This window comes from Acomys russatus, chromosome X, assembly GCF_903995435.1.
Source record: "Acomys russatus chromosome X, mAcoRus1.1, whole genome shotgun sequence".
NCBI classification, from domain to species: domain Eukaryota; kingdom Metazoa; phylum Chordata; class Mammalia; order Rodentia; family Muridae; genus Acomys; species Acomys russatus.
Window position 1 is genome coordinate 96,715,052 of NC_067169.1, and position 26,380 is coordinate 96,741,431.

Consider the following 26,380-nt stretch of genomic DNA (forward strand, 5'->3'; position numbering starts at 1 on the left):
TTGATTGAGCTATGCCCCCTGCCTGCCACTTCCAGATAACCCTGTGTCTGGCTCTAGGGTACAGACTGCTCATACACCGTTTCCTGAAAAAGAATTCTCCTCTGTCATGCTCCAGGAACTTTGGCAGAGGACTGGGGCAATGCTTTGTGATTCCTCTGGCATTCAAGTAACTCTCTGATGCCCAAAGTGCAGAGCAAAGGGAGGTTTGTCCAAATGCCTGACCTAAAAGGACTATGGTTTGACTTCTTTTCTAATTAGGATAATTAACCTCCTCTGTGCGTTCATTTTATTCCAATCCAAAAGGCTCAAATTAAAATGGCACAGGGGACTTTCAAGCCCTTGGGACAGGAAATATGTTATAAATACCTTTCATATCCATTTCAGCTACAATTATGGCAAAGCCAGAACAAAGTTGGCACAGCAACTTCACCCTTGATACAACCTGGAGAAATTTGCAGTCCGCTTTCAGAATACTACCAATGCAAATATCTCATCAGCTATAAAATTGTGGACTACCTCACAACCCCATACCAATTCCTGACAAAATTAGAGTAGGGGTTAGGCAGTGAGGATGCTTATAAAAAAGATTATCTCCCTTTGTATTTTCACGTGGGTTTTTGTATTTTGTCCAGGAAGACCAAACAATTGCATGGCTTATCAGTTGGTAGAAATTGATGTGAGGTTTACAGAATTTATTATTTCAAAATAACCACTGAAGACCTAACTTTGGGTGGATTTTTAAAATTGGAGTGCACCAGTATTTCACATAGGACAGAGGGGATGTTGCAGGATGTTTCCCTGAGCAAATTGGAGGGATCCCTAGCAGGTGTCTACCTCCTCCAGGTGGCCCATGCAGAAAGAAATAGATGTTTACCTGTACTATACACTTCAGTCCAAGGACTTCTCTGCATTCAACCTTTCCTACTTGTACAGGAAGCTGATATAGTCTCCAGTCTGACAACAGACCTTGTGAGTTTCCATAAATAATGGGAAAGACAATAGAATGTACAAATTTGGGGTGTCTGCTTAAAGTGAATATGGAAGACTCAATTTTACCCTAGCAACCTTAGGATTTCCCTAAGAAGTTCTGCCTTGGTTGTATCCCTGGAATATTCCCAGAGGATGAAGATCCTGATGTGCTATTTGGCATGCCACAAGATCAGCTGCATACATTTTTCAACCTGCTGTTAAAAAGCTTTTTGTGGACAAATAGTGAACAAACTGACCATTCTCAAAGCTCTACCAGTTCATGACCTTGTTTCTACCTAACCCACAAATGTTCACTTTCCCTCTGTTACATCCACTGATTCCTAAATTATCCATCTGTGTTAACCAGCCAACCTGTGGGTTTGAGTAATTATACAGTAGTGACAAGACCATTACTACTCAAGTTGTGATGTGCTAATGAATCAAATGGGAAGATTATTAAAAATGTATTCTAGTTCATTCAGTGTAGGGAGAAACTGAAGGGTCTGCATTTTTAACAAATGGCCTTGATAACGTCAATGTTGCTTGTCCATAGGGCATATATTAAGTTGCAAAGATACAACATCTTTATGATTCCTGTTACTGAGACTGAAATTTCTTTAAGTGAAGTAACATATATCCTATTTCTGAATGGGTTAAACCCAACTATAGTGCTTAGAATAAGAGACTGGCACACCAACCTCCTCTCTTAACTAACAATAGTTTCCTTTCCTATTAAGGCTAAAGAAACATTTTACAGCCAGATCTGTACAGAGGTTTGGCAAAATAGACCATAACATAAACTACCCTTCTTTGGATTTGGGTCATTAGCATAAGCCATCCTGGGTATCTTCTCTGCTTTGTGAAGCCGACTATGCATACATACTCATTCTGTGTTCAGAAACTCCATTCATTGAATCCATTTTCATAGTAGCTCTGGATGGCTGCTGCCACCAGATCACTCATGCTATGATCTGCATCAGCGATTAAGATAGAAGCAGCTAGTAAGTGAAGACTTTCATGGGGAAAGTGGGACAGAGGGGAGAACATCCTATTGGGACGCGAGGTGAGAGAAGCATGGGAGAATGGGGAAATAGAAGGATCCAGAGGGTCCTAGAAATCTACAAGAAGAACATTATGATGGGCAGATCTGGGCCCAGGGGTCCTGCTCAAACTATGGCACCAGCCAAGGAAAATACGTGCAGTAAAGTTCAAACCCCTACCCAGATCTAGCCAATGGACAGGACATTCTCCACCGTTGAGTGGAGAGTGGGGTCTGACTTTCACACGAACCCTGGTGCCCCATATTTGACCATGTCCCCTGGATGGGGAGAGCTGGTGGCACTCAGAGGAAGGATAGCAGGCTACCAAGAAGAGACTTGATACCCTATGAGCATATACAGGGGGAGGAGGCCCCCTTAGTCACAGTCATAGGGGAGGGGAGTAAGGGGAAAATGGGAGGGAGTGAGGAATGGGAGGGAGTGAGTAATGGGAGGGAGTGAGGAATGGGAGGATACAAGGGATGGGATAACCATTGAGATGTAACAAGAATAAATTAATAAAATATATTTTTTAAAGAAATGTAAAAGAAAAAAAAACAAAAACAGAAAAAGATAGAAGCAGCTAGATCATCCAAGGCTCAATCCACTTATTTCACACTGAAAAAAAAAAGTCTTCTATCTTAGTGAAGCTCAGCTAAGCTGGGAAGATGTTACAGTTCTAAGGTTATAAGCCTTTTACACTACCTATTGAGTTCCTCAGTAGAAAGCAAAGTATCCCTTGAGGATGGCCCAGGTGTCATTAAGCCTACCAATAAAATACTGGACAAGGAAAGTCCATTGCTCTTCTTCTATAAAGCTTGAGAAGTTGCTTAAATAAAAAATTTTCAATAGAAAGTGACTGCCTTGTTTCTCTCCTAAAACAGTCTCCAAATCACTTCATGCATTGCTCTGTGTTCCTCACTCAAAATAGCTAATAATTATTAAAGAACATCTGGATAACATCATGTTTCAGTTTATACAAAAGTTAGTAGGGTGTGTATATACATGGGGAAATAGTTAAATCTAAATAATAAATACATTGTTTTATGGTGAGAACATTTAGTATTCATTCTACATTTTTCAAGAATGTATTGCTATTAGCTTTAGTCACTTTTAAACAGATCTCTTGAAACTAATTCCTTTTAATTGTGATTACGTGTCCTGTCACCAATACTGCCTTATGGCCTCTCCTTATATCCATCGTGGCTCCTAGTTACAACTATTCTTCTCTCTACTTCCATGAATTCAACGCTTCTAGAATCCATATGTGAATGAGATGGAACGATACTTGTTTTTCTGTACCTTGCTCATTTCAATTAAGATAATATCCTTCAGATTCATCCAAGTCGCTGCAAGTAACAAGATGCTCCCTTGTTGATATTTGGAGAGTTAAATACTACAGATTGGAAGGTTTCCCTAAGAAGATTCCAGAGCATTATGATTATCCCATTTCAATCCAAAATATAAACATGTTTTATGGCCTAAGGGAGTTGTCAAACAGTTTTAAAACACACTGGCAAATTTAACACAGTTTGAAAAGTAGGCCAGCTTGAAGAACAACTCCATGTCTTTACATCCCAGTGGCTTCATGGAAACAAGTGTTCTCTGTGCAGATCCCTTACTGCCTCTGGTGGGGGTCTGGTGGGGGGTGTCCAGAACAAGGAAAAGTGTATTTAGAAATATGAAAGAAGATTACAAACTAATGTTTCATCCTGTTCACATCTTAGCCTCCAGACAAAGTTACTGCATCATACCTGAGTTGTAAGACATTGGGCTCTCTGAGGTGAAGAAAAGTCTTCCACATCTCTTACAATTTTTAAATATGAGAACCAGAACTAATAATAACCTGGTATCTTCATTGTACATATGAGAAGCTAAAGACAGAGAGGAAAGCCATTTTGTCAGTGTAGATCCCACACTCATGTATATTTTCTTTTTTAACTTTCAGAATGTAAAATGTGATTTCTGCTGTTTTCTGGATAGGAATGAATTTTGATACACCATAAAAGCTTACATTCAAGAAAAGTGTTCTGACAGATACATTCCTCTTAGCCCTGCCTCTAAGTCTTTCACGACTTCCTGAAGGAATCCATCTCCCTTTCATTTAATACCCTTGTACGCAGAAGCCAGAGAGTCCTCAGCAAGTCTGAATATATATGTTCCTTCCTTCTTTTACTCACTGGGATTCCTATTTGGTATTGAGGCCCACTGTAATATATACAGGCACTAGAGTTTATGGCTTCGTTCTTTCTTAATTCCACAAATTCTTGTGAACTACCTTCAGCCGGCACATCTCTATTTTCTAGTCATTTTTTTCTGGCTGTTCTTCTAGCAAGGCTTTACCTTCTATTTATTAAAAGTCAGGTCATAATATTTATCAAGGAAAATATCTGCTTGAGACAATTTTTCTGGCCTCTCACCTCCACCCTGTAGACTATGCTAGATTGGCCACCATCTCTAATGGGGTACGGTTGAATGCCATGTTTCAACTATTGTTTGAATGAAATATTTTCTTTATGTATTGCAATATGTAAAATTTTAGCTTAGTCAGGAGTGGTGGTGCATACCTTTATTTCCAGTACTCTGGGATGCAGAGGCAGGCAGATCTCTGTGAGTTTGAGGTCAGCCTGGTCTATAAAGTGAGTCCAGGACAGCAGAGACTACATAGAGAAACCCTGTCTCAAAATAAATAAATAAACAAAATTTTGGCTTTATTCCACAGATATTTTTAATTTTCTATTTTTAAGATTTGTTTTTATGTATGTGTGTTTTGTATGTAAGTATTTGTGTATGTGCACCTACATGTATTTCTAGTGGCTATGGACATCAGAAGAAGGCATCAAATCTCCAGGAAATGGAGTTATGTATGGTTATGAGCCTTCATGGGGGTGTTTTGAAATGAACCTGTCCTCTGCAAAAGCAGCACGTTCTCTTAACCATTGAGTCAACTCTCTAGCCCTAGTCTTCAGATTTTCAGCTGAACTGTTTTTGTTTTTGTTATTTCTTTCATTGTCTAGGTTGGAACAAGGAAAGAAACTAAAAAAGTTTGGATACCTATTTTATTTCTTTTTAAGATTTATTTTTTATTTATACAGTATTCTGCCAGCACATGAGCCAGCAGGACAGGAGAGGGCATCATGTCACATTATAGATGGTTGTGAGCCACCATGTGGTTGCTAGAACTGAACTCAGGACCTTCAGAAGAAGAGCCAGTGCTCTTAACCTCTGAGCCATCTCTCCAGCCCTTGAATAACTATTTTAAGTGGGACATTATGCAGAAAAATTATACATATTACCACATTTAATATTTCCAACAACATGAAACAGCTATTCCAAGTGAACAAATGATACATTTTGGATGTGGAATTCTATACTCGGATTTGATATTCAAGATTATATTCTTCTCTTTATCAGTGACTCAACTTATTCTGACAGGTTCTATTACACAGGAAAGACAGAGTCATATATATCTTTTGTTTCCAGGGCTTAATTTTAGCCCTTGTGTCCAGGCAAAACTTTGTACTTAATGTTGCCTTTACCTCCACTAGCACCAAGATCAAGAAGGCTCAGCAGTCCAGATGTGGCCAGCAAGCAGACCAGGCCCTATCATTTTGGAAGCAGATCCAGACACTTTTCATCCTTGCCATAAGTCCATGCCCACTTCTCACTATTAGCCACCATTCTGCCTTCACATCTTCAGTTTAAAAATGTTAAGAGTTTCATCACAGATAAGCCTGCTATTTAATAGAAATCCAGCACATATTTTCCAAGCTCGAGTTCAACATGGGTCAGTTCATTTGACTGCTCCACAGGCACAAGGAACAACATAAACTACTATGACAGAAGAGAAATAGAGGATGGATACTTAAGGTAAAATATATTCACTTCTGGAAACATCTTCAAGGGTCCGCCTGTGCAGAAGGGATGATAGGGCATGCAGTCTCCTTAATTGTAGTCTCTAGATTCTATCCATCATAATCTGCATCTAGGTTGAAGGTGTATTTTGGTCAGTTGGTAACAACCCTTTCCTCACCCATGAATAGGCCCCTTTGTTTATTTATATGGCATTTCCTCCACTGTCATCCAGCTTCAACTGCCAAACACATTTCTTCTTTGGGTTCTATGGCACTCTCCCTCTCCAGGTACTCATGAAATGTTAGTCCACTTACCAGTGTCTTAGAAAAGATACTTAGTCACAGAATGAATGTTGAAAATTACTACTTCCAACAGGACTAGGAAACCAAGTGAGAAAATATTAGTGGGCAGGACCATATATTGAATGCTCTCTACATTGGTTCCTTTTCTCATTATTATAAGCAAATCCCTGCTATAAAGCAACTTAAAGGAAGAAGAGTTTGTTTGGTCCTGTGGTTTATGGGCACAGTCCATGATAGTGGGGAAAGCATAGCACAGGTGTGCTGAGTCTACTTGCTCTCATCTGAGCAGATAATGAAGCAGTAACAGGAACAAGAGGATTTCCTCCAGTCACTCTTTTTCTCTAGCTATTCTCCATCTCCTAAAGGTTAGCGAATCTCTCAAAACAGCACCACCAGCTGGAGACCAAAGGGTTCCAAATGCAGGAATCTGTGGGGAACATTCCACATTCAAACCATGACAACATCTCTTAAGTGTTCAACAGTCCACAGTGCCACTTATAGAGGACTCCTGCCCTTGGTGAATTTACATTCCAAGCAATCTATCCCAGAACAACTACCTCTAGGTAATAAACAGAACTATAAAAGAATTCTACATAGAACCTTAGGAACTCCTTTTAACTCAAACCCCAGTTGCTTTTATAGTTTTATATCAGACCTAGAGTATCTGACAATCAGAGGTTTTCCTATTCTGATTTTCCCACACATTGAACACATCTACTCCAGATGGCCTTCTAAATTCCCTTGCAGTTGATAATGCAAAGCAGGTGTACATTCACTCAGTGAAACTGACATATCTCTTTGGGCATATTTTCTCAGCCTAGGGTGAGGAAAACGAACTACATAATTCACCAGCAGGGAGACAAGGTTCATATTAAAGAACAGGATGAAAGAGAAAAATGGAAAATGTAGGACTATATGCACTGCAGGCTTCAGAGCCACCCTTAAACTTGACAATTGGTGGTTGCCTCCTTTTGTGAACTATTAGGGTACTCAGAATACCTTAAAGTGCCAAACAATGCCATATTAATTATTGTTGTCTACAAATTCTCAATTAAAACTTGATTCTTTAACACTGTTAATTCCAAGTCTGTAAAAGATAAATTCTTCATGGAGAGGGGTTCACAATTCAACACTTGAGTAGTGTAGTATTGGTAAAGAGTATGCTTTGATTTGAAAGGAATCTATTTAGGGAAGAGGTAAAGGACACAAAACTGGACCTTATGTTCACTGACTCCACAAATTAGCCAAGTGCCATCCTAATGATGCAGCTATAAGGAAGAGAAGATTTGCAAAGGGTCAGCTCTTAATTAAAGAATGACTTCAACAAACAGTTATGAAGAATAAAGGCTTCAGGGAAAATTTAATTTGCCATGGGTAAATTGGGCTGAGTGTGAGTGGATATGTGTTTTTATCGTGTTCCATAAAATTCACAGATTGACATCCATATGCAAACAGAGAAGGGCTTTGATCTTCCTATCTAAAGCTCTTCACATACTGAACAGTTTCGTTATTAACGTCTCAAGTTTAGACAATTGCTATATTGATTTTTACGAAACCAAACTCTTTAAATGAAGCCAAAACAAACACTGGCATCAACAAAACAACAAAATGTGGGTCCAAGGTGTTATAGGACACTTTCCATGAGTTCTTTTTAACAGGAAATACATTTTGTGACATGAATAACCATGCTCTGAATTATTGTCTCTGAGTTCAGATTTTTTATACATCAGGCCTTCTAGACATGGCAAACTGTTAAGACGAAAGAAGGGACTGGGCTTATCACCATCCCTCCCTTTCGTATGCTTCTATGTTTTCACTGTTCACTTCTGTCTCTGAAACCACCTTCATATTCTATATCAAGCTTGTCCAAGTCCTTATTTTGTCACAGCATACAAGATAAGTTTATTTTAAAGTCCATGGAAATCAAAGAAGTTGAAGAAAGAGAGAGTATCAGGTTGTGTAAGAGTGAGGTTTGCAGCTCAAGCGAGCACAAACGTAAGATTAAAAGAGCAAATTTTATTTGGCTAGTTTCATCTGAATGAACAAGAATTCCAATTTCATAAAAATAGTAGACACATGCCCATCAAAATGTATTGGAAGCAATATTAGAAATACAATAAGCTGAGTTAAACTAGACATTGCATATGTTATAGATGCAATAAAGACATTAACATGATTAGAAATACAAAAAAGAAGAATGAATAAACTCAAGGAAATAACTCAAACCTCTAAAAAAAATAAATTAAAGAAGAAAGGAAAGGACTAAGAGCAATATTGCCAGACATAGTACATAGTACATAGTCCTAGTACTTGTTGATTTCAAAGTCAGCCTTGGCTACACAGTTAAGTTCAAAGTTAGCATATGCTAAATGAGAATCTAGGGGACAGAGAGGAGAGTCAGAAAGGTAAGCAAGAGCTAGCCATTAGAAGCTTTGGAAAAATTTGTCATAAACCCTCTTAGAAACCCTACCAGAACAAATGTCTATAAATGCCAAGCAACACTTCTGTGAAGGCTGTTCATAAATACCAGACTTCTGTCATCTGGGACTCTGTTAGGGACCATTTCAGAAGTACATAGAGTGTGACTCTGAGTACAAGTTCTGAGTAAAAACAGGTGCTGATAGTCCCGGCTGGAAGATACAACACAGAGAGAAGTTTATCTTCAGTATATTTTCTTAGATGTCTTCGTTACTAATTTCTGTATGCCAAAATCCCCTTGATTGCTTCTCTGTTATTTCTGTTGTTGTTGTTGTTTTCTGGAGCAAATAATAAACTCGTTCTGTATGAAGTATTTTTACATTTTGTTTAGACAGTGAAAAACAAACAAATAAAAACCCCTAGCCCTCCCTCCCTGGGAACATGATTTTGGCAATGTAGGTTGGAGAATTTTTTGTACCTTCTGTCACCCCCTTTGTGAAGTCAAACTAATGGTCAGGGATTGAGTATTCTTAAGGCCAGCCTTTGAAATGTCCATTTGCATGCCAAAAGGCTCTTGGTGAGTCTACTCCAGGCAGCAGGTATGAGGAGAAGGGAAGTATGGTGTTGACTAAGAAAAGCTCTATGGCACACCCATGACAAGGCTGAGGAAGGGTTTTGGAATGACTGTGCTTTTATACTTTGCTGCTGCCAGCCATTGGATGCAGGATGGGATGCCCTGTGGAGGAGATACCTCCAAAGGAACAAAAAAAAAAGTAAGGAAGGAAGCCCTTTGGTAGTGAAGGGGGATCTAGTTGCACAGCACAGCATCCCTATACTGCCTTTAACCAAGATGGTCTCCTTGTTTGCCAAGAGAAGCCAATGAGCAGTGCACTAGAATTCTATTGGTCAGGAATTGATGCCTAATTGTCCAGTCCCTTCCTTGCTGCCATCCTCCCATGTTAGTTTGGTCAAATGCAGAGGGTAAGCTCTCAGGCATCCAGTGATCTAGATGGCAGCTCCCACCATTTACAATGAGGATGAGTGAGGGCATGAACAGCAGTGGTGCTCTGGAATCCAGATGAGATAATTTGCTACTCAAATCAAAGTAGCTTTGAGACTAACAATGCTGGGTATGTGAAAACTCCTGCAGAGTAGATGACAATTCTGAAGCTGCTAAAACAGCAGGCTTTATTTATACAAAGCCCGGGATTTGTTGCAAACCTCACCTCCTACAAACACTAGCACCTGGTTTTGCTCTGCCAAGTCAAACATTTCTTTCTTTCTCCCTCAAGCTTCTATTTATGCTTTGGTCAGCTGTAACAGAGTCAGTGAAACTATGATAAATTGGGTATGAAAACAAATAAAAAGCTCTACTTGGATTGTTCACTGACATATACTGAACTGAGTTGGCTATTCCCCCAGAGTGCTACAGTGCAACAGCCCAATGCTCAAGCAGACACAGGGAATCTCTGTATGGAAAAGAACCTGCAGTGCTAAGCCACAGTTGAGACTTGCAAGACACATAGCCAACTGAAACCCAGACACACACTCATCAAAAACAGTGTGCTTCTTCTGCTGAGTTTTTGATTAGGTAACACATCCCCGTGGTTCAAAGAGCAGAAATATAAAAAGATCTATAAAAAACCGTTGCTTATTAAGAGGAAGAACATAGCACAGTGTTGATCTGTCATCTGAATATTCTAGCAGCTTATGTTCTGAGAGGACAGCATGAACTGGACTTTTAAAGCCTTATCAGTTTTATCCTTGCAGAGAACAATACCTGCCTCATGTTAAAGAGCCAAACATTATATAAACAAATGACCGTGAATGTGGGATGTCTTCATAATTCTGCATCTCTGAGAAAACACTAGTAATTCTTAGAGATTTCTCCACAACATATACAAGCATGGGCTTTTTTTTTTTTTTTTTTTTTTTTTTTTTTTTTAGAAAAAAAAGAACAAAAGAAAATTACACTATAAATGTTAATTTGTTACATTTTCCCATTCTATATTAAACAGTATATTATTTGTGGTGGAAATATTGCCTTTTTGGTGTATGCACATTGTTGACTACTAAACTTTAGCATAACATCGTGTGTGTGTGTGTGTGTGTGTGTGTGTATACTATATTATACTTAATCTGCTCTATTTTGACTTTTTAAAATATCTATGATACATTTATTCAAACTGTTTTCTCATTGCTTTTAATTTATTTATCTTGAATTAAAAACAAGTTATATCTCAGGAAATTAAGGAAGCTTTAAGAAAGCTATGTGGAAAGCACATAAACACCCAGAAAGGTCTATAGGCAGCATGGCATGCTTGGTAAAGGGACAAATGTTCAGTTACCCTAAACAGGTAATGAAGTACTAAGTGTTCAGATTTGAAAGAACATGAAAACAAACAATGATTAGAGAACAGTACGGGGAAAGAGATTAAAGAAAGGAAGAGAAAAGCAGGTTAGAGTGGAATGACTGTTAAAACATGCACAGAGAATTGTTATCAAAACTAACAGGCTTCTGCTGAATCCAATCTTGACATAAATTAATATAATTTGGCTATTTAAATATATTACCAATCCAGGCTGGGGATATATCTCAGTCATAGCATGCTAGCCTAGCATTCGTACAGCCCTGGATTTTTTCTCAGAAGCTCTATGTTGTTAAAATAACCCACATCAAAATAAGCAGTAATCCCATTGTAATGTACACTTGCTACTCAGATAATACCTGAAATATCAAAATCAATAAACTATTGACAATTCAACATCCTATCATGAGTACAGAATGGCCCATGAAGCCCCACCTCTCCCTAATGGCTTATAAACAAATAATAGTATCTAGTGTGGAGAGAGTTATGAAGCTCCATCCTTCCCTAAGTATCTACAGGCAGTTAATCATTACTGAAGGTGGGAGAGATATTTTCTTCATTAGCGTAGCCACTAGTAAGGAGGTTATGCTCTTATAAATAACCCCTTACTCATATCCCCATAAGCAGCCCTCATAAACTTCATGGATCACATTTTTTAAAGATATGAAAATAAAAAGGAGACTAGTTGAGGAAGGAGATAGTGGGAATGGGAGGGGGACAAAATAGGATAATGGAAAATGAATATGATAAAAATGCTTTGTATTCATGTGCAAACATATCATCATAAGCCCATTATTATGCAAAATTAATGTATACTTGGAAACATTGAAAATTATGCATTGAAAAGGAGTAGAACTGAAAGGAAAATAGTTCTCATCACATAAAAGGAATTGTTAAAGGATTGGGACATCTTTAACCTGGAGAAGACAAGATTAAAGTAAGACATGTTAACAGCCTTCAAAACTGTGAAAGATTGTCACATGGAAAAGAGATTAATCTTGCTCCATGTCATCCCAAATTGTGGACAAGGTCTATTAAGCAGAGATAACAAGAATTTGCATTTTCTACTAAACATGCTAACATTTGTGTTTTGCTAATGAGCCCTTTTTAAAAGTTTACTTTAAATATATCAAAGACTCCTGATGTAATTTCATTACTGTTATTATTCAGCCAATATTTTCTTCATAAATAGTCCAGAAATAAAATTCAATGCAGTTCTTACTGAATTTTCATAAATTCTTAATTAGTGGCATTCAAAGTAATGAGGCCTTATTATACACTGCTTAAGAAAGATTTCCACGTGCTTTAATCTCTTTCTTCCTATGTTTATTTCTTAATCCCATGCCTTGGCCCACTATGTGCCCTCAACTCCCACTGAAGCAGAGAGTACATCTAAAACCCACATGAAAATGTAAATCTGAGAAATAAATATGCGTGGTTGGTTTTTATAAAAGTAAGAATTAACATTTAAAGCAATGGTAATTCACTCTGATCTGTAATTTTGAGCTCCTGTGCTGAAATTGCTCATTTGGAAATTACCAAGTGCTTGGGTCTCATTTGTGATCTTCTTCCTGCACACACCCAGCACACAAAGGAGTTATAATGACTGGCTGAGTCACTGCTGCCATCTCCCTGAAGCATGTTCTCCAAATGTCAATACCATTTGCCATGGTACAGCGAGGACGACTCTAATCCACAGCCTCCTTTCACCACGGGGGAGGCCCAAGACAGCAGAGAGCTTGGAGTGTGTTCAAAGGGCATCGCCCTCTTCCCCCATCCTCTCCTTCTGTGGCCATTGAGCATTTATGTCACAGAGAACGAGGGATTTGCAGATCACCTCTATCACTCACTCCCACTGGAAATAAGGAGATTGTTTTGATCAGATCCCAATAAAGCTGTCTATTCTTCATGAGGTTATACTCGAACTATAGATTCATACAGGAAGCATAACTGGAGATATGATATAATAGTGGAGATGTGACTACTCTAAAAGAGTGTGTGTAAAAAATGTTTGGGCCATTATGCTTTGTACTTTAGATACACTGCTTTGGGGGAGTTGGTTGGTTGGTTGCTTGCTTGCTTGATTATTTGTTTCTTTAGTTTGGTTTGGATGTTTTGTTTTGTTCTTTTTTGTTTTGTTTTGTTTTTCGAGACAAGTTTTATGTGTGCAGCCCTAGTTGTCCTGGAACTAACTGTGTAGACAAGACCAGGCTGGCCGGAAACTCACAGAGATCCACCTGACTCTGCTTCCCAAGTCCTGGGATTAAAGGTGTGTGCCACCACTGGCTGGCTGGTTTTAGATTTCTGAGATAGAATCTCATTGTTCACCTCAGAGTAGCATTAGACTTTTGGCAATCCTCCTGCCTCAGCCTCCCAAATTCTAACATTGTAAGCATAAGCTACCTATACTCCAAATAGGTTAACCCAGACTCAAGCATCAGCTCTTTCCTTTCTTTGAATAGAGCTCCAGGGGGCAAGTTAATAATGGTTGTCTGATATAAATTAACTAATGCAGAACTAGGAACTCCTGGTAAATTCAATTAGGAAAGGGAAATCATTCACAAAAATAATTGTATTGAACATTTTAGAGACTGCCTGTGTGATCAAAGAATAATAGTCTGCTTGGAGGGCTGTCTTTCACAAAATCATAGTGACTTTACTTGGGAAACACAATTTATCTTGTTCAATAGTCACATCCAGGTATGTGGTTTAGCCCTAATAAAGTTATTTCTAATTCTTTGTTGTGGGTTTATTTTGACCTCTAATTCTGAAGAATTCCAAAGTGATAGATGAAATAAATGTGTTTCAACTACATAAAAAAGAATATTATGGCCAGACATTAGAAGTTCTTGGCATGCATTCCATAGATCTTTTGATAATGCATGTCAAAACAAAAGGGACTTGATAAACACCTGTCCCTGTGCTGCTCATAAATGATAGAAACTTCTTTCCTTTAAAACAAAGGCCAAAACAGAGGCGCCAGCTCTTTGGAGAATTGAGGCTGAAACTGTGAGTTTACTTGCTCTCTCCCGTGGATACAGTTTGGAGAGACCCAATGGACTGTGAATAGAAACTCAGTAGAATCTTTAACACCTACAGAAATGTTTTTAAAAGAGAAAAATTAGTATAGCTGTTTTTTTCCTTCCTTCAGGGTTTTCCATCTTACAAGCAATTATGGAGGCAGCAGTGCAAAACAATTGGCAAGTGACAGCAAGGTCTGTCGGAAACATAAAGGACGTCCAAGAATTCAGACGCATCATTGAAGAAATGGACAGAAGGCAAGAAAAACGATACTTGATTGACTGTGAAGTCGAAAGGATTAACACAATTTTGGAACAGGTATGTCTGAGATTTAGTCCACTCCCAGCCTGCATGTCAAATCATTATCCAGAGGCAGTTCCTATATCTGCTAATAAATTAAGTAGCCAACAGACTAAGCATGTCAACAGTTTTCATAGACTCTCTAATCCTTTTTTCCTCCCTAGTGGCTGCAGGGGGAAAAAAAGAGAAAAGAAAGGAAAGGAAAAGAAAATTCTAAGCTGATAAAAAAAAGTTGCACTGCATGATTAATTTGAATGTCTCCGCAATTTAATGCTTCATATCAGATAAATCTACCACTTCACTCCTCTATTTAATATGTAGCTGGTTATTTCAAAGTAATCCCCTTCCTTTGCTATATCCTCTAGCCAAACAGGGAACAGACAGTAGATTAGGCAGGGCTGACAGGTAGGACTTTGTTTCTCATTACTGGAACTATGTACTTCCCCAGACCTTTCTAGACAACACCAGGTATTGTTTGTTGACAACTGTGGGTAGATACTACTTACCAAGCTCAAATTATCCCTCTGGGCTAGTTGGGGAGACAGAGAATAGTTCAAAACACTTTTAATTTCATGAAATTTATTATTAAAAAGCTTGCAAATAAATAAAAATATTACACACCAAAATTAACCAGACTCAAAGTCTATACAGATCAATGACTTTCTATACGAGAATTGGCATTTGGAAGAGAAACTGTGAATCTTTACATAAAAAAATTTATACTTTCAGTATCAAACATGTTTTTATGCATTATTCACCTCCAAAACTAAAAAGATTCAATGGCAGAATTAAAATTAGAAAAACAATTGGCTCTCTCTCTCTCTCTCTCTCTCTCTCTCTCTCTCTCTCTCTCTCTCTCTCTCTCTCTCTGTCTCATTCCTATCTTTCTTTTGCATGTAATACTATGATGCCTTTTATACTATGAGATGATATAATAAAAAAGTTCATGGTTTTAAAAGTGTGAACAATTAAAAAAAAAAAAAAGAGCAGGCCAAATAATACAGAAAATCTGCACAGACTCAAACCAGACAAAAGTCCCATCACTTAGAAGATGAAGTGGACGCAAAAGCCCACCTCTATCCAAGAAGCTATTTGCAACTGATCCCTGCTGAGAAGGGAAATCAGCTCTCTTCAATGGAGTGCCACTAGGTATGTCAACCGTACTCCAAGACAGACCCTATACCCAGGAATCGTTGGTCACTACAAATTGTATTCCACAGGATTTTGTGGAGGAGTTTTTTTAAATTTGTTTTCTTTTCTTTTTTGTTTGTTTGTTTGCTTTAAGAGAGAGGAAGAATATAAAATTAGGTGGATAGGGAGATAAGAGAGCATCTGGGAGGAGCTGCAGAAGGGGAAAGAATGTGATCAGAATATATTGTATGTAACTCTCAAAGAATAAAAATATTTAAAAGTGTAAACAATTTTTTCAAAAATGAATAGGATAAAGAGGAAAAAATAAAAATAATCCAATGGACCAACATGTTTTTATTACTAAACATGGATATGTAAATTTTAGGCTAAAATTACTAGAAGTATTTGTCTTAAAGTAGATGAACACAATGTTTAGGATAGAGGGCTGAACTGAAATGTGAAAATTTACTATTTTCCTCCAAAGTCTCACTTTGCCAGTTAATAACAAAATTCCCATCATACCATGAACAATCTGTAAAGGAAATCTATTCTGATTCAACCTCAGTGTGCCTGGGAGCCAAATGATCAGAGATCAAAACTATGGTGAGCATCTATTCCCTGTGAGAGCTGCTTTATAGGAAATGAAATATTAAACACTTGTCAGATCTATCCCTATAAGAAGGGAAGACAAAAAGAAAAAGAGAGAAGGAGGAGAGGGAAGTGTGGAGGGAGGGGGCAGAAACTTCTGGTGCTACAGTCTAGAAATGCAAAGCTGCTCCCTTGGTTATCTCAGCACTGCTTTTAATGGATGATATCTCATAGAAAACCTCGAGCTCAAGCCTAGTTAGTTCCCATACTAACATTCACCTGAGCAAATACAAATGATCCATGCTCTCCCTCACTGAAAAACCTTCCTTTGATTTTCTCAGATCTTAAAAACGAAGAATCAGGTCAGTGATGCTGCTGCATGTACTACATGCCCTCCAAAATGTTTAGACCAAAATAGCCTTTTAGTGGGTGACCTACTTAACAGCCCAAACAGAAGAGCATCTCTCTTGTCGCCATTTTTTGGTTTTCCTTCTTTTTCATTAGGGACTTCAGATTCTTGAATATCCAATATTCCCTTAAAGGTCTGTGCATTTGCAGGAACTTAGACTGGACTGGGGGCTTTTTCAGTTCTACGTAAAGGAAATAGTGGTGGGTAAAGCTTTGAGTTTTATATAGCTCTGAAACTTTGGGCACTTAACTATCTGTACCCCAGTTTCCTCATCTACATGATGAGAAAACAATTTGCTCTACCACACAGGATTAACACAACCCCTCAAAAGGCATAGCATTTTGGAGAGAAAATCAGTATCACAGGAGGACAATCATGACTCACTTTTCTTTCTTCGTTTCTTCTATATGTGCTTTCAAAATATCCCTCTGAAGACCTTCTATGCAATTTTATTCGTTTATTTTCTTTCAAAAAATTATAATAAAAGCATCAACACATGTTAGCTTTCTTTGCCAGTAAAAGTACATTAGCTCCTGAGAGACCATATGCTCTACAAAACAGAGGCTAGAAGGTGCTACAAACTGCATGCTACATACTAATTTGGGAATGGTAGAATGGACGTTGATAAAGTACTTGATGCTTGGCTACACCTCTGTGCAAAGCAGTGGTTCTCAGCCTTCCTAACGCTGTGACCCTTTATACAGTTCCCACATTGTGGTGACCTCCAAGAAAAAATAATTTCATTGTTACTTATAACTAACTTGCTAATGTTATGAATTGTAATATATCTGATTGCAGGATATCTGATATGCAACCACCAAAGGGGTCATGAGGCACAGGTGAAGAACCATTGATCTAAAGAGAAAATGTACTTGTAGCCACATAATGTGATTGTTAAAGTCACATTTTTAAATCTTTACAATTGGGATTCTGTTTTTCCTAATCTAATGATAATAATTTGCTGTTGTTTATTATTTCCCATATAAAATAAATTTCTCATCCAACAAATTTCTTACATAAACATGGTATTTCTTTAAAGAAAACACTTTTTAAAAAAATATATACTCTCATCAGAGATTAGTTATTCTGACAAACATAATATAATACAGATTTCAGTACAATGATAACATTCATAACTCAGTGAGTATCAAGTTCTTCTAAAAGACAGGCTCATCTTGTAACTGTTTTTAATATAGTTTAAAGGTTTTTCCTGGAAAAACTTTTATAGTCTCCTACAAAATCGTGTTTCATTGGCTATCTGAGATTTAAAAAAAGCCTCTGACACCATTAAAACACTATTGTCAATATATCAGATATAGGCATAAATTTTATACTGTATTCTATATATCCACTACATATTAATGAAAGTATGGTAGTGTGGTATAATTTTTCAAATATTAGATTTTCAATAAAGTTCTATATAATAAGGTCCACACTGCATTATATACATCCTTATTTTCTTGTGACTATTCAGATAGTTATAATATCAATAGCAATTCTTCTACCATTTTTCCAAAGATTTTTTAAATTTTATTTTTATTTTTATGTGCATTTGGTGTTTTCCTTCATGTATGTCTGTGTGAAGGTGTTATATCTCCTGCAATTGGAGTTACAGACAACTGTGAGTCATCATGTGACTGTTCGGAATTAAACCCGGGTCCTCTTGAAGAGCAGTCAGTACTCTTAACTGATTAGCCATCTCTCCAGCATCCCAAAGTTCTTTTTTTAACTCTTCATATAATACTAGAGAAGAATCAGTTAAATGTTCATCTTACTTTAATATCTCTGTGTAACAATGAATCTACAAGGAAGGTATGATACATTTACAACTGTGAGAATTACCAAAGAAACTGACAGAGCTAGAGGCAAAATGATACCATGATAACTTCTTCTTAAAATTTATTCATTTTACATCCTAATCATAGCCCCTTTCCTCCTCTCCTCCTGGTTCCACCCTCCCTCCCTCTTCCCCGGTCCCCCTACCCTACATCGCAGAAAAGCCCCACCACCACCAACCCGCCCTAGCTCATCAAGTCACAGCAGAACAGAATGCATCCTCTTCCACGGTGCCGTGGCAAGGCAGCCCTGCCAGGGGAAAGTGATCAAAAAGAAGGCAATAGAGTCCATGTCAGAGACAGGCCCTCGCTACCATTACTAGGGGACCTACAGAAGACCAAGCTGCCCATAGGGTACATCTGTGTAGGGGGCCTAGGTCCAGTCTATGCAAAGTTGGTTGGTGCTTCAGTAACTGAAAACACCCCTGGGCCCAGGGTAGTTGACTCTATTCGTCTTCTTGTGAAGCTCCCATCACCTCTAGGTCCTTCTATCCTTCCTCCCACTCTTCCACAAGGCTCCCCATACTCTGACCAATGTTTGGCTACGAGTCTCACCATCTGTTTCAATCCATTGCTGGATGGAGCTTCTCGGAGGACAGCTGTGCTAGTGGGCTGTGTGCTAGTGGGTTGTGTGCTAGTGGGTTGTGTGTGGGTTGGTATTCCCTTTCTTCCACTAGGAGGTCTATTTGGTTAGAGGGTGGCCTCTTCAGTTTCCATGACCCCCAACACAAGGGGTCTCAGTTAGAGTCACCCTTATATCTTCCCAGGAGCCTATCCTATCATAGGTCTCCAGCTTGTCTCAGAGATGCCTTCACCTGTGGTTTCTCTTTTCTCTGAAAGCCCTATGTACTGCCACCCACCCATCACATCTGATCTCCACCCTCATTTCTCTCAGCATACCCTCTCCTATCCTTTTCTCTCTCTTCAATCACTTCTGCTGTCTATTCTATTTCTCCTACTAAGTGAGATTCAAACATCCACCCTTGGGGCTCTCCTTGTAATTTATCTTCTTTGGGTCTATGAATTATTGTGTGGTTATCCTGTACTATAGAGTTAATATCCAATTATCAGTGAGTACATACCATGTGTTTCTTTCTGGGTCCGGGTTACCTTACTCAGAATGATATTTTCGAGTTCTATCCATTTACCTGAAAATGTCATTGTTTCCTTGTTTTTAACAGCTGAGTAGTATTCCATTGTATAAATGTACCACAGTTTCTTTTAATCCATTTTTCTGTTGTGGGACATCTAGTCTGACTATTATGAACAAAGCTCCTATAAACAAAGTTGAGTAAATGTCCTGTGGTGTGGTGGAACATCTTTTGGGTATATGCCCAGGATGGTATAGCTGGGTCTTGAGGTAGCACCATTCCAAATTTTCTGAGAAAGAGCCAGATTAATTTCCAAAGTGGTTTTACAAGTTTGCACTCCCACCAGCAATGAAGGAACATTCTCCTTTCTCCACATCTTCAACGGCATGTGCTAACACTTAAATTTTTGATCTTAGCCATTCTGAAGAGTGTAAGATGGAATATTAGAACTTCTTAGAACTCATAAAATATGTAAATATAAAAACTGTAGAACTTAAACCCAAGAATTAGGGTACTATTTGTATTGTTTTTCAAATTTCAATGGTTCTTTTTAAAATCTTCTTTGGGGGTTAAAATATAATACAACATTTCTCCCTTCCTTTTTTTCCCTCCAAGCCTTCACATATATCCATCCCACTCTCCTTCAAATTTATGGTCCCTTTTAAAATTAATTGCTAGTGCATGCATGTATGCATATGTGTATACATATGTGTGCATGTGTGTTCCTGTGGGTGTGTAGATAAGTGTGTGTGCATGTATGTAGAGACCCAAAGTTGATTTAAGTTTTTTTCCCCAGGAAAAACTTCTTATAATCTCCTATAAAATCATATTTCACTTGACTATCTTGTATCCTTCTCCATCACCTTCCATTTTATTTATCAAAGTAGGTTCTCTCACTGAACCTAAAGCTCACTCTCAAGGCAATCTAGGTAGTCACCTTGTCCCAGAAATCCAGTATGAATGGATTTTTTCACTTACTAACTTTTTCACAAGAAGTAAGTTACCTGCCTCCCTGTATTTCTATTTTCTCAAAATAAAATTAAAATTAAAACTATGCCTAGATGAGTTAATAGGTACAAATCACTTGTAAATCCCCCTGATACATAGTGTGGACATACCAGTTTGATGCCAAAACAAAAAGAACTTTCACACAAATGATCTATTTTGAACTTCACAATAGGATGCCTGCAAGAAAGATATGTTTATTCCCAAGGTACCAATACTAGATAGAAGTTTGAAGACTTCTAGGTGACCTGTCAAAACTTGAATTCTAGTTCAGTATCAGTACGTAAGAGAGGAAGTGTACAATGTGGGCCCTTTGACTCCTAGTCCAGTGTTCTTGTGTTGAATTGCACCATCTCCTTTAATGTCTACATTACTCATTAAACAACTCATCAGACTTGAATATGGCCTGCTCATCAGGGTCTATCTTAAAATGATGGCAATGCAATTAGATATGATCCAAAGAAGAATGGCAAGAAAATGATTAAAGCATTAGAAAATAGGGCCTGTGAGGAAAGGCTAAATGAGTTAAGGTTGTTTATCCTGGTAAAAGAGAGCCAAGAGGCATTTTAATCACCATGCTCAAGCATAAAGAGCTACCATAAAGAGGGCACTGACCAACTATTCTGCATGCCTAAGGACAGCACTAGAGCAAATGAGCTTAACTGGACTAGAGAGACAGTCAGCACTAGGAAGTGCTCATTACAAAGGAAAGAGGAAAGTGGAAAAAAGGAAAGTCTCCCAAGTTTAGACTGCATATGAAGGCAAGACTGTTGAATTAGTGAAAGGATAAGATTAACAAAGTTCTCAAGAATGTTTTTCAAAAATGTACAAAATTCCAAATTTGTACTACACACTAGCAAATAAAGACTCTTAATGAATAGAAAAAGAAAGTATACCATTCCTGGGTATCTGTGGTTCCAGGACTCATCACAGGTACAAAACTCTATAGATGTTCCTTTCATAAAGAGGCATCACATTTTTATGTAATCTATTCATATCCACCTGTATAGTTTAATTCATTTCTAGACTGTTAATAACAATGAATAGAATATAAATGTTGTATTATTCAGGGGGAAATGACAGGGAAAGGCTTTGTAGGTATATAGTAAAGGTGTGGGTGTTTTTTAAGTATTTTTGATCCAAAGCTGGGTAAATTCATAAGTACAAAACCAGAAGAGCTGACTGAAATTCTGAACTTGTCTGTCTACCATACATCAAGAGAGTTAATTCTTTAGAGATTTAAATGTTTGTCCTTTACTTTATTTTTCTTTTTCTAAACATTATTAGTAGTTTATTCTCTACCTTAATTATAGCATGAGTTAAATGGGACCCAAACTAATATGTTTCAGTGTTCTATCAAGTAAAATTCTATACTGTATGAGTTTTCTCCTGGTACTTTCTCATGCCTAGTCATCTCTTTATGGATAATATAAAAGAGCTTCTTAAGAAAACAATCCAGAAGCCGACTGACCCCTAGCCCTTCCTCTCAGTGCTCCTGGCAGAATGTTAACTACCACATGAAACAATCTACATTAGCCTCTACTCTTAGAATAATTTTGTGTATGGTACAGTTGAGTAAACATAATCTTGGGAAGCATACACACCTGAGTTCAAATCCTATCTCTCTCACTGCTCTTTTGGGTTACATTGAGTAAAATAGCTGCCTAAGACCTAACTGCACAATCTCACTACGTTCCTTCAGTGCTTACCGAGGATCATATCATTAATGTGTAAAAAAACACATAACACAGTGTTTCACACCTAGTTGCCACTCAATATCCACAGCTATTTGCTCAAGTGATGAGTTTCTTTGCTGAGGAAAATAAGCCATTTAAGTATTATTGCCCAAAATGGTGTCGTTTTGTATTTTTCAAGATATCTGTTCCATTGGAGGTCATGTTGCATTTAGATTTCACTGAATTCATCATGTTCAAACACGTCTGCCTTTCCTTTTCAGTGTAACTTTATATAACACATGTTGATAAATAACTGAATCACTACTTGTGAACCAACTATATTTTCAGCATCATTAAAATAATTAAAAGAACTAAAATATCTTGAGCCACATATAATAATTATGTATTATTAATAAAAAAAATGTACTATCTTCTTCAAGTGTTCCAGATACTATTTATGATATATACATACACACACATATATGAGTAAAATTGCATGTATTCCTGTAAAATGGAATGAAATATTATCTTCATTTTAAAGATGAAGAAAAGGTAACCTAGACATCATATAGCTAATAATTGGTGACACTAGAATTTGACCACAGGGAATATAGCTGCAGATGTTATTAATCACTGCACTAATTGGCCCTGCGTCTGACTGGATTTTTCAGTTGAAGTTTATTCAACCAAAAGTGATAAGATAAGCATCCTGATGAGTCCTGAAGTGGCTTTGTTTACACAACAGGCATTTCACAGATATTTTCTCCACTTGATGAGAAGTCATATCCCATTAACACTGAGAATTGAAAATACATCCTCAAATTGACGCTTTCCTGAAGTGCTCATTTATAAGAAACAGGTTCATTCACTTACGGTACCAAAATAACCCAGCTTTGGAATGAGACCCACAAAGGCATATATTGTGAGAAGCACTTGCCCAGAATGTTCTGTCTATAAATCTAGCATAGGTAAGGAATACAAAAAGAATTGTGACCTCCATGGTCCTATCATAGTCTTCTGGCAATATCTGATCAGCATGAAATAGAAGTGTAAATATTTATAGGAGAATTTCCCATCAGCCTCTGGATTTATTTAGGGAAACAAGCTATAGAGTACTGAGCGGACACACAGGCCAAGCCAAGACATACCTTGTTTTAGGAACTTTGAGCATTTATATATGTCTGTGGGCCTTCACTTGTACTCTGGCTGTGGGCCCAGAAAATGTCAGGAACAAGTGTGCTTCTATTCATCTATAGCCCTCATTGCCTAAAACCGTTAATGCCATTTTCAAAATATACACCTTGTTTTTGGAGTCAGTTTTTCTGTATTTCCTAGTCTTGTCCCTCATAAATGTTGCTTCAGTTGGTATTCTTTAGGGAGGCAGGGTTTAGGAAGGTGCTTTTGTTTGGGGGGAGGTCTTTTTCAGTAATACATTCTGTTCCCCACAAACTTGACTACTATGGAGAATTAATTAAAGGCTGGTAGAACAGGAAGAGAACACTAGTCTCATGAAGCCTTTGGAAGATAATGCTCTTCTGTTATCTCACAGGAGGTGTGAGAGAGGGTCTCGGGAAGCCTTCCTGATGCCCTCTTATATTTTGCTTTAATCTCTGGCCATTCTCTTTTACCCTACTGAAAATTTGGAAAAGAAAATAGTGGTAGCTGTAGAGAATCATAACCAGTCAAAGTGCTGAGAACAAGTGACCACAGTGGGGTGCCGAGGTAGCTCAGCAATTAAGAGCCCTGGCTGCTCTTTCGGAGGCCTGAGTTTAGTTCCAAGCACTCACCTTGAATGGCTTTAATTCCAGGTGTTCTGACATCACCTTCTTCTGACCTCTGCAGGCACCTACACACATGGTACATAGATAGACAAGCAGGCATGCAATCAAAACACATAAATAAAATGTAATAAATAAATACATAAATAAATGCCTGTTAAATGCTCAGCCATAAATAAGTCATCTCTCTTATACCCTCAAAAGCTCAGGGAACATCACAGAAAACAGGATCAAATGGAGAACAGAAAGAGCATAAAAGCTGCAAGAAGAGTTGGATCGTTCAGTTATGCTGTCTCCCTCGTATGAGAAGCTATTACACAGTTGAGCTTACAGAAGTTATCATTACCTACTGTAGACACACATAAGCTTTTGCCCATTAACATCTTGCTATGAGGTAGGAGGGTCACTCATGAGGCCCCACCTCTCTCTCAGTTTCTCCAGGCAGAAAATGATTCCTGGGGAAGGAAGAGATGCCTTCTTCAGTGGTGTAGTCACTGGTAAAGTGTCCATGCTCTTGCAAGTAACCCTTTATCTATATGTCTGTTGGTAACCTTAATAAAATTCACTGGGCCACTCACAAACAAACAGACATGTTAGGGAGCAGGCTTATGTCCTATTGCCAGTGAATGTCCAACTCCTGTAATATGTTGAAGGATGTCAGTGTATAATGTTAAGCAGGAACATGAAACCATCATGTCTTCAGGTTAAGAACTAGAGATCAATGGACACTATGATTCTTCGGTAACAAAAAGGGTCCTTGCAAAGAATTAGTGATGCACAAACATTTCAGAGAAAACCTTAAAATGGTTGAAAATAGGGAAAGAAATAGCACAGCCCAGTAGCACACACTAAGAGATTAAAGGAGGCCAAAAAGTATTTTTTCTACACACTGATCTATATTGAAAGCTTGTCCATAAGAGGTTGGGGAACAGGGAAACAGAAGAATGATGCCTCTCTGGCTGCTTCTAGATTCACAAGCAAAAGAAAATATCCTATTCATCTCTGTTTCCCTCTGTTATTTCTTTCTATTTCCATGCTTAACATTGTGGAAACACTTGAATAAATATTTTAAAGCCCAAAAAGTACCTCCAAACCATACAATGCCTTCACCAAACCAAAACATATTGCTGGATTGCATAAAAAATATCCACTGTAAACAGGGCTTGTCTTGATTTCAACCTAATGTCCTCCAGGCCCTAAGTGAGTGGGAGACTCTACACTTGTACTGAACCCCTTCAACGTGTTAGGTGACTTGGACATTTACTAGCAATCAGAAAAAGAATTGTTCCCTAACATAGAAAGATATGTATCCTGGGAGTTGGTAAGAAACAGCAGTATTCTACTTTGAGGGACTTTAGTTTTGGCTTATTAGAAAAGATGGCTTGATTATCTTGTCATACTTCCCAGTAGGCTGGCTTGGTAAATATTTAGAAGTAAATCCCCTCTGGGAAAAGAAAAAGAAAAAAAAAGCTCATTCAAGATCATTACTTTGAAACTGAAAGGCTCTTGTTTCTTCCAGGTGATAGAAATGTTGGTCTCAAAAGGGAAATGTTCCTATTCAACCAACAGTTTGCTCCTCTCATTTTGAAAAATCTATTCACTTGAGACTTGGAGAGGTATTTTTTTTACAAAGTTAACAAAAAACATCAAATTCCTTTTCATTAACTAACTTCTGAGATCTTTCTGAAAATTCTCAAGAATTGAGACTCATTGACATGGAGGGAGATATCCAAGAGTTTTATAAAATGGAATACAGAACCTTGAAACAGGCGATCTGGGTTTTAGCCTCAAGCCACAGGACTTCAAAATGTACCTCCATTTCCTAATCCCTGAAGCAAGTGTGTTAAATGTTCCAAGAGATTCTGATTCCTGGTGCTTTGAAAAACAAGATAGAGAATTTATCAGAAGCTATTGATTGAGAGGATGGAGTAATATATCTCGATCCTCTGGTTTGAACGTCCAGCATTACAATAAATGACATGCAAGAAAGAGGCTGTGGTCTGTGGCAGGAGAGAATGGGGGAAGGTAGAAAGAGAGAAAAGAGGAAGGAAGAGAGTACATAAAATGAGAGAAAAAAAAAGGGGTGAGGAAAAGAAAAAGAGAGAACAGATTCATTTTGTCTTACCTAGTTCTATACAAGGTAAGTGGAAAATAATGTCTTCCTTACTAAAGAAATTTACAATCTAGCAGGCTGATAGGAAAACACAATCATTCTGGAAGGCAGAATTTGACAACTCCCTCAAACGTGAATCAACTTTCTGCTTTCTCAGATTGCCAGCTAGTGACCATCATTAAATGCTTTTTGCTGACTGAGGTTATTGAAAGCCTGAACATCAGGGAGCTTTCCTGAGACTTGGGAAGATGGATGATAAGGAGAATGAGATAATATACCCTTAAGGCCACAACACCACTAGGAAGTTTATCATTTATCTCTATCCTTAGAGCACAGAACAACAAATATCCCTGTTAATAAGAGTTTGTTTGATCAAAGCTAGTACCACATATGTATATACATAAGTAGCACATCAGCCCTTCCAGAAAATGCCTAGGGAAAATCCCTATTAATTAAAGGTTTCTGGTAGTTGGATTCTGATAA

At 37.9% G+C, this 26,380-nt stretch overlaps 1 protein-coding gene across 4 annotated transcripts in view; it reads left to right on the plus strand.

The window, feature by feature from the left end:
* Positions 1 to 26,380, plus strand: part of Gria3 (glutamate ionotropic receptor AMPA type subunit 3) — a 291,265-nt gene that overhangs the window by 129,769 nt on the left and 135,116 nt on the right. For all 4 annotated transcript variants that reach the window (XR_007830168.1, XM_051141058.1, XM_051141057.1 and 1 more), the window contains one exon: positions 14,102 to 14,289. Coding sequence is in view for 3 of the 4 variants with exons in the window: in XM_051141058.1 (XP_050997015.1) it covers positions 14,102 to 14,289 (188 nt within the window). In the remaining variant the exon portion in view is untranslated. The remainder of the gene's footprint in view (positions 1 to 14,101; positions 14,290 to 26,380) is intronic.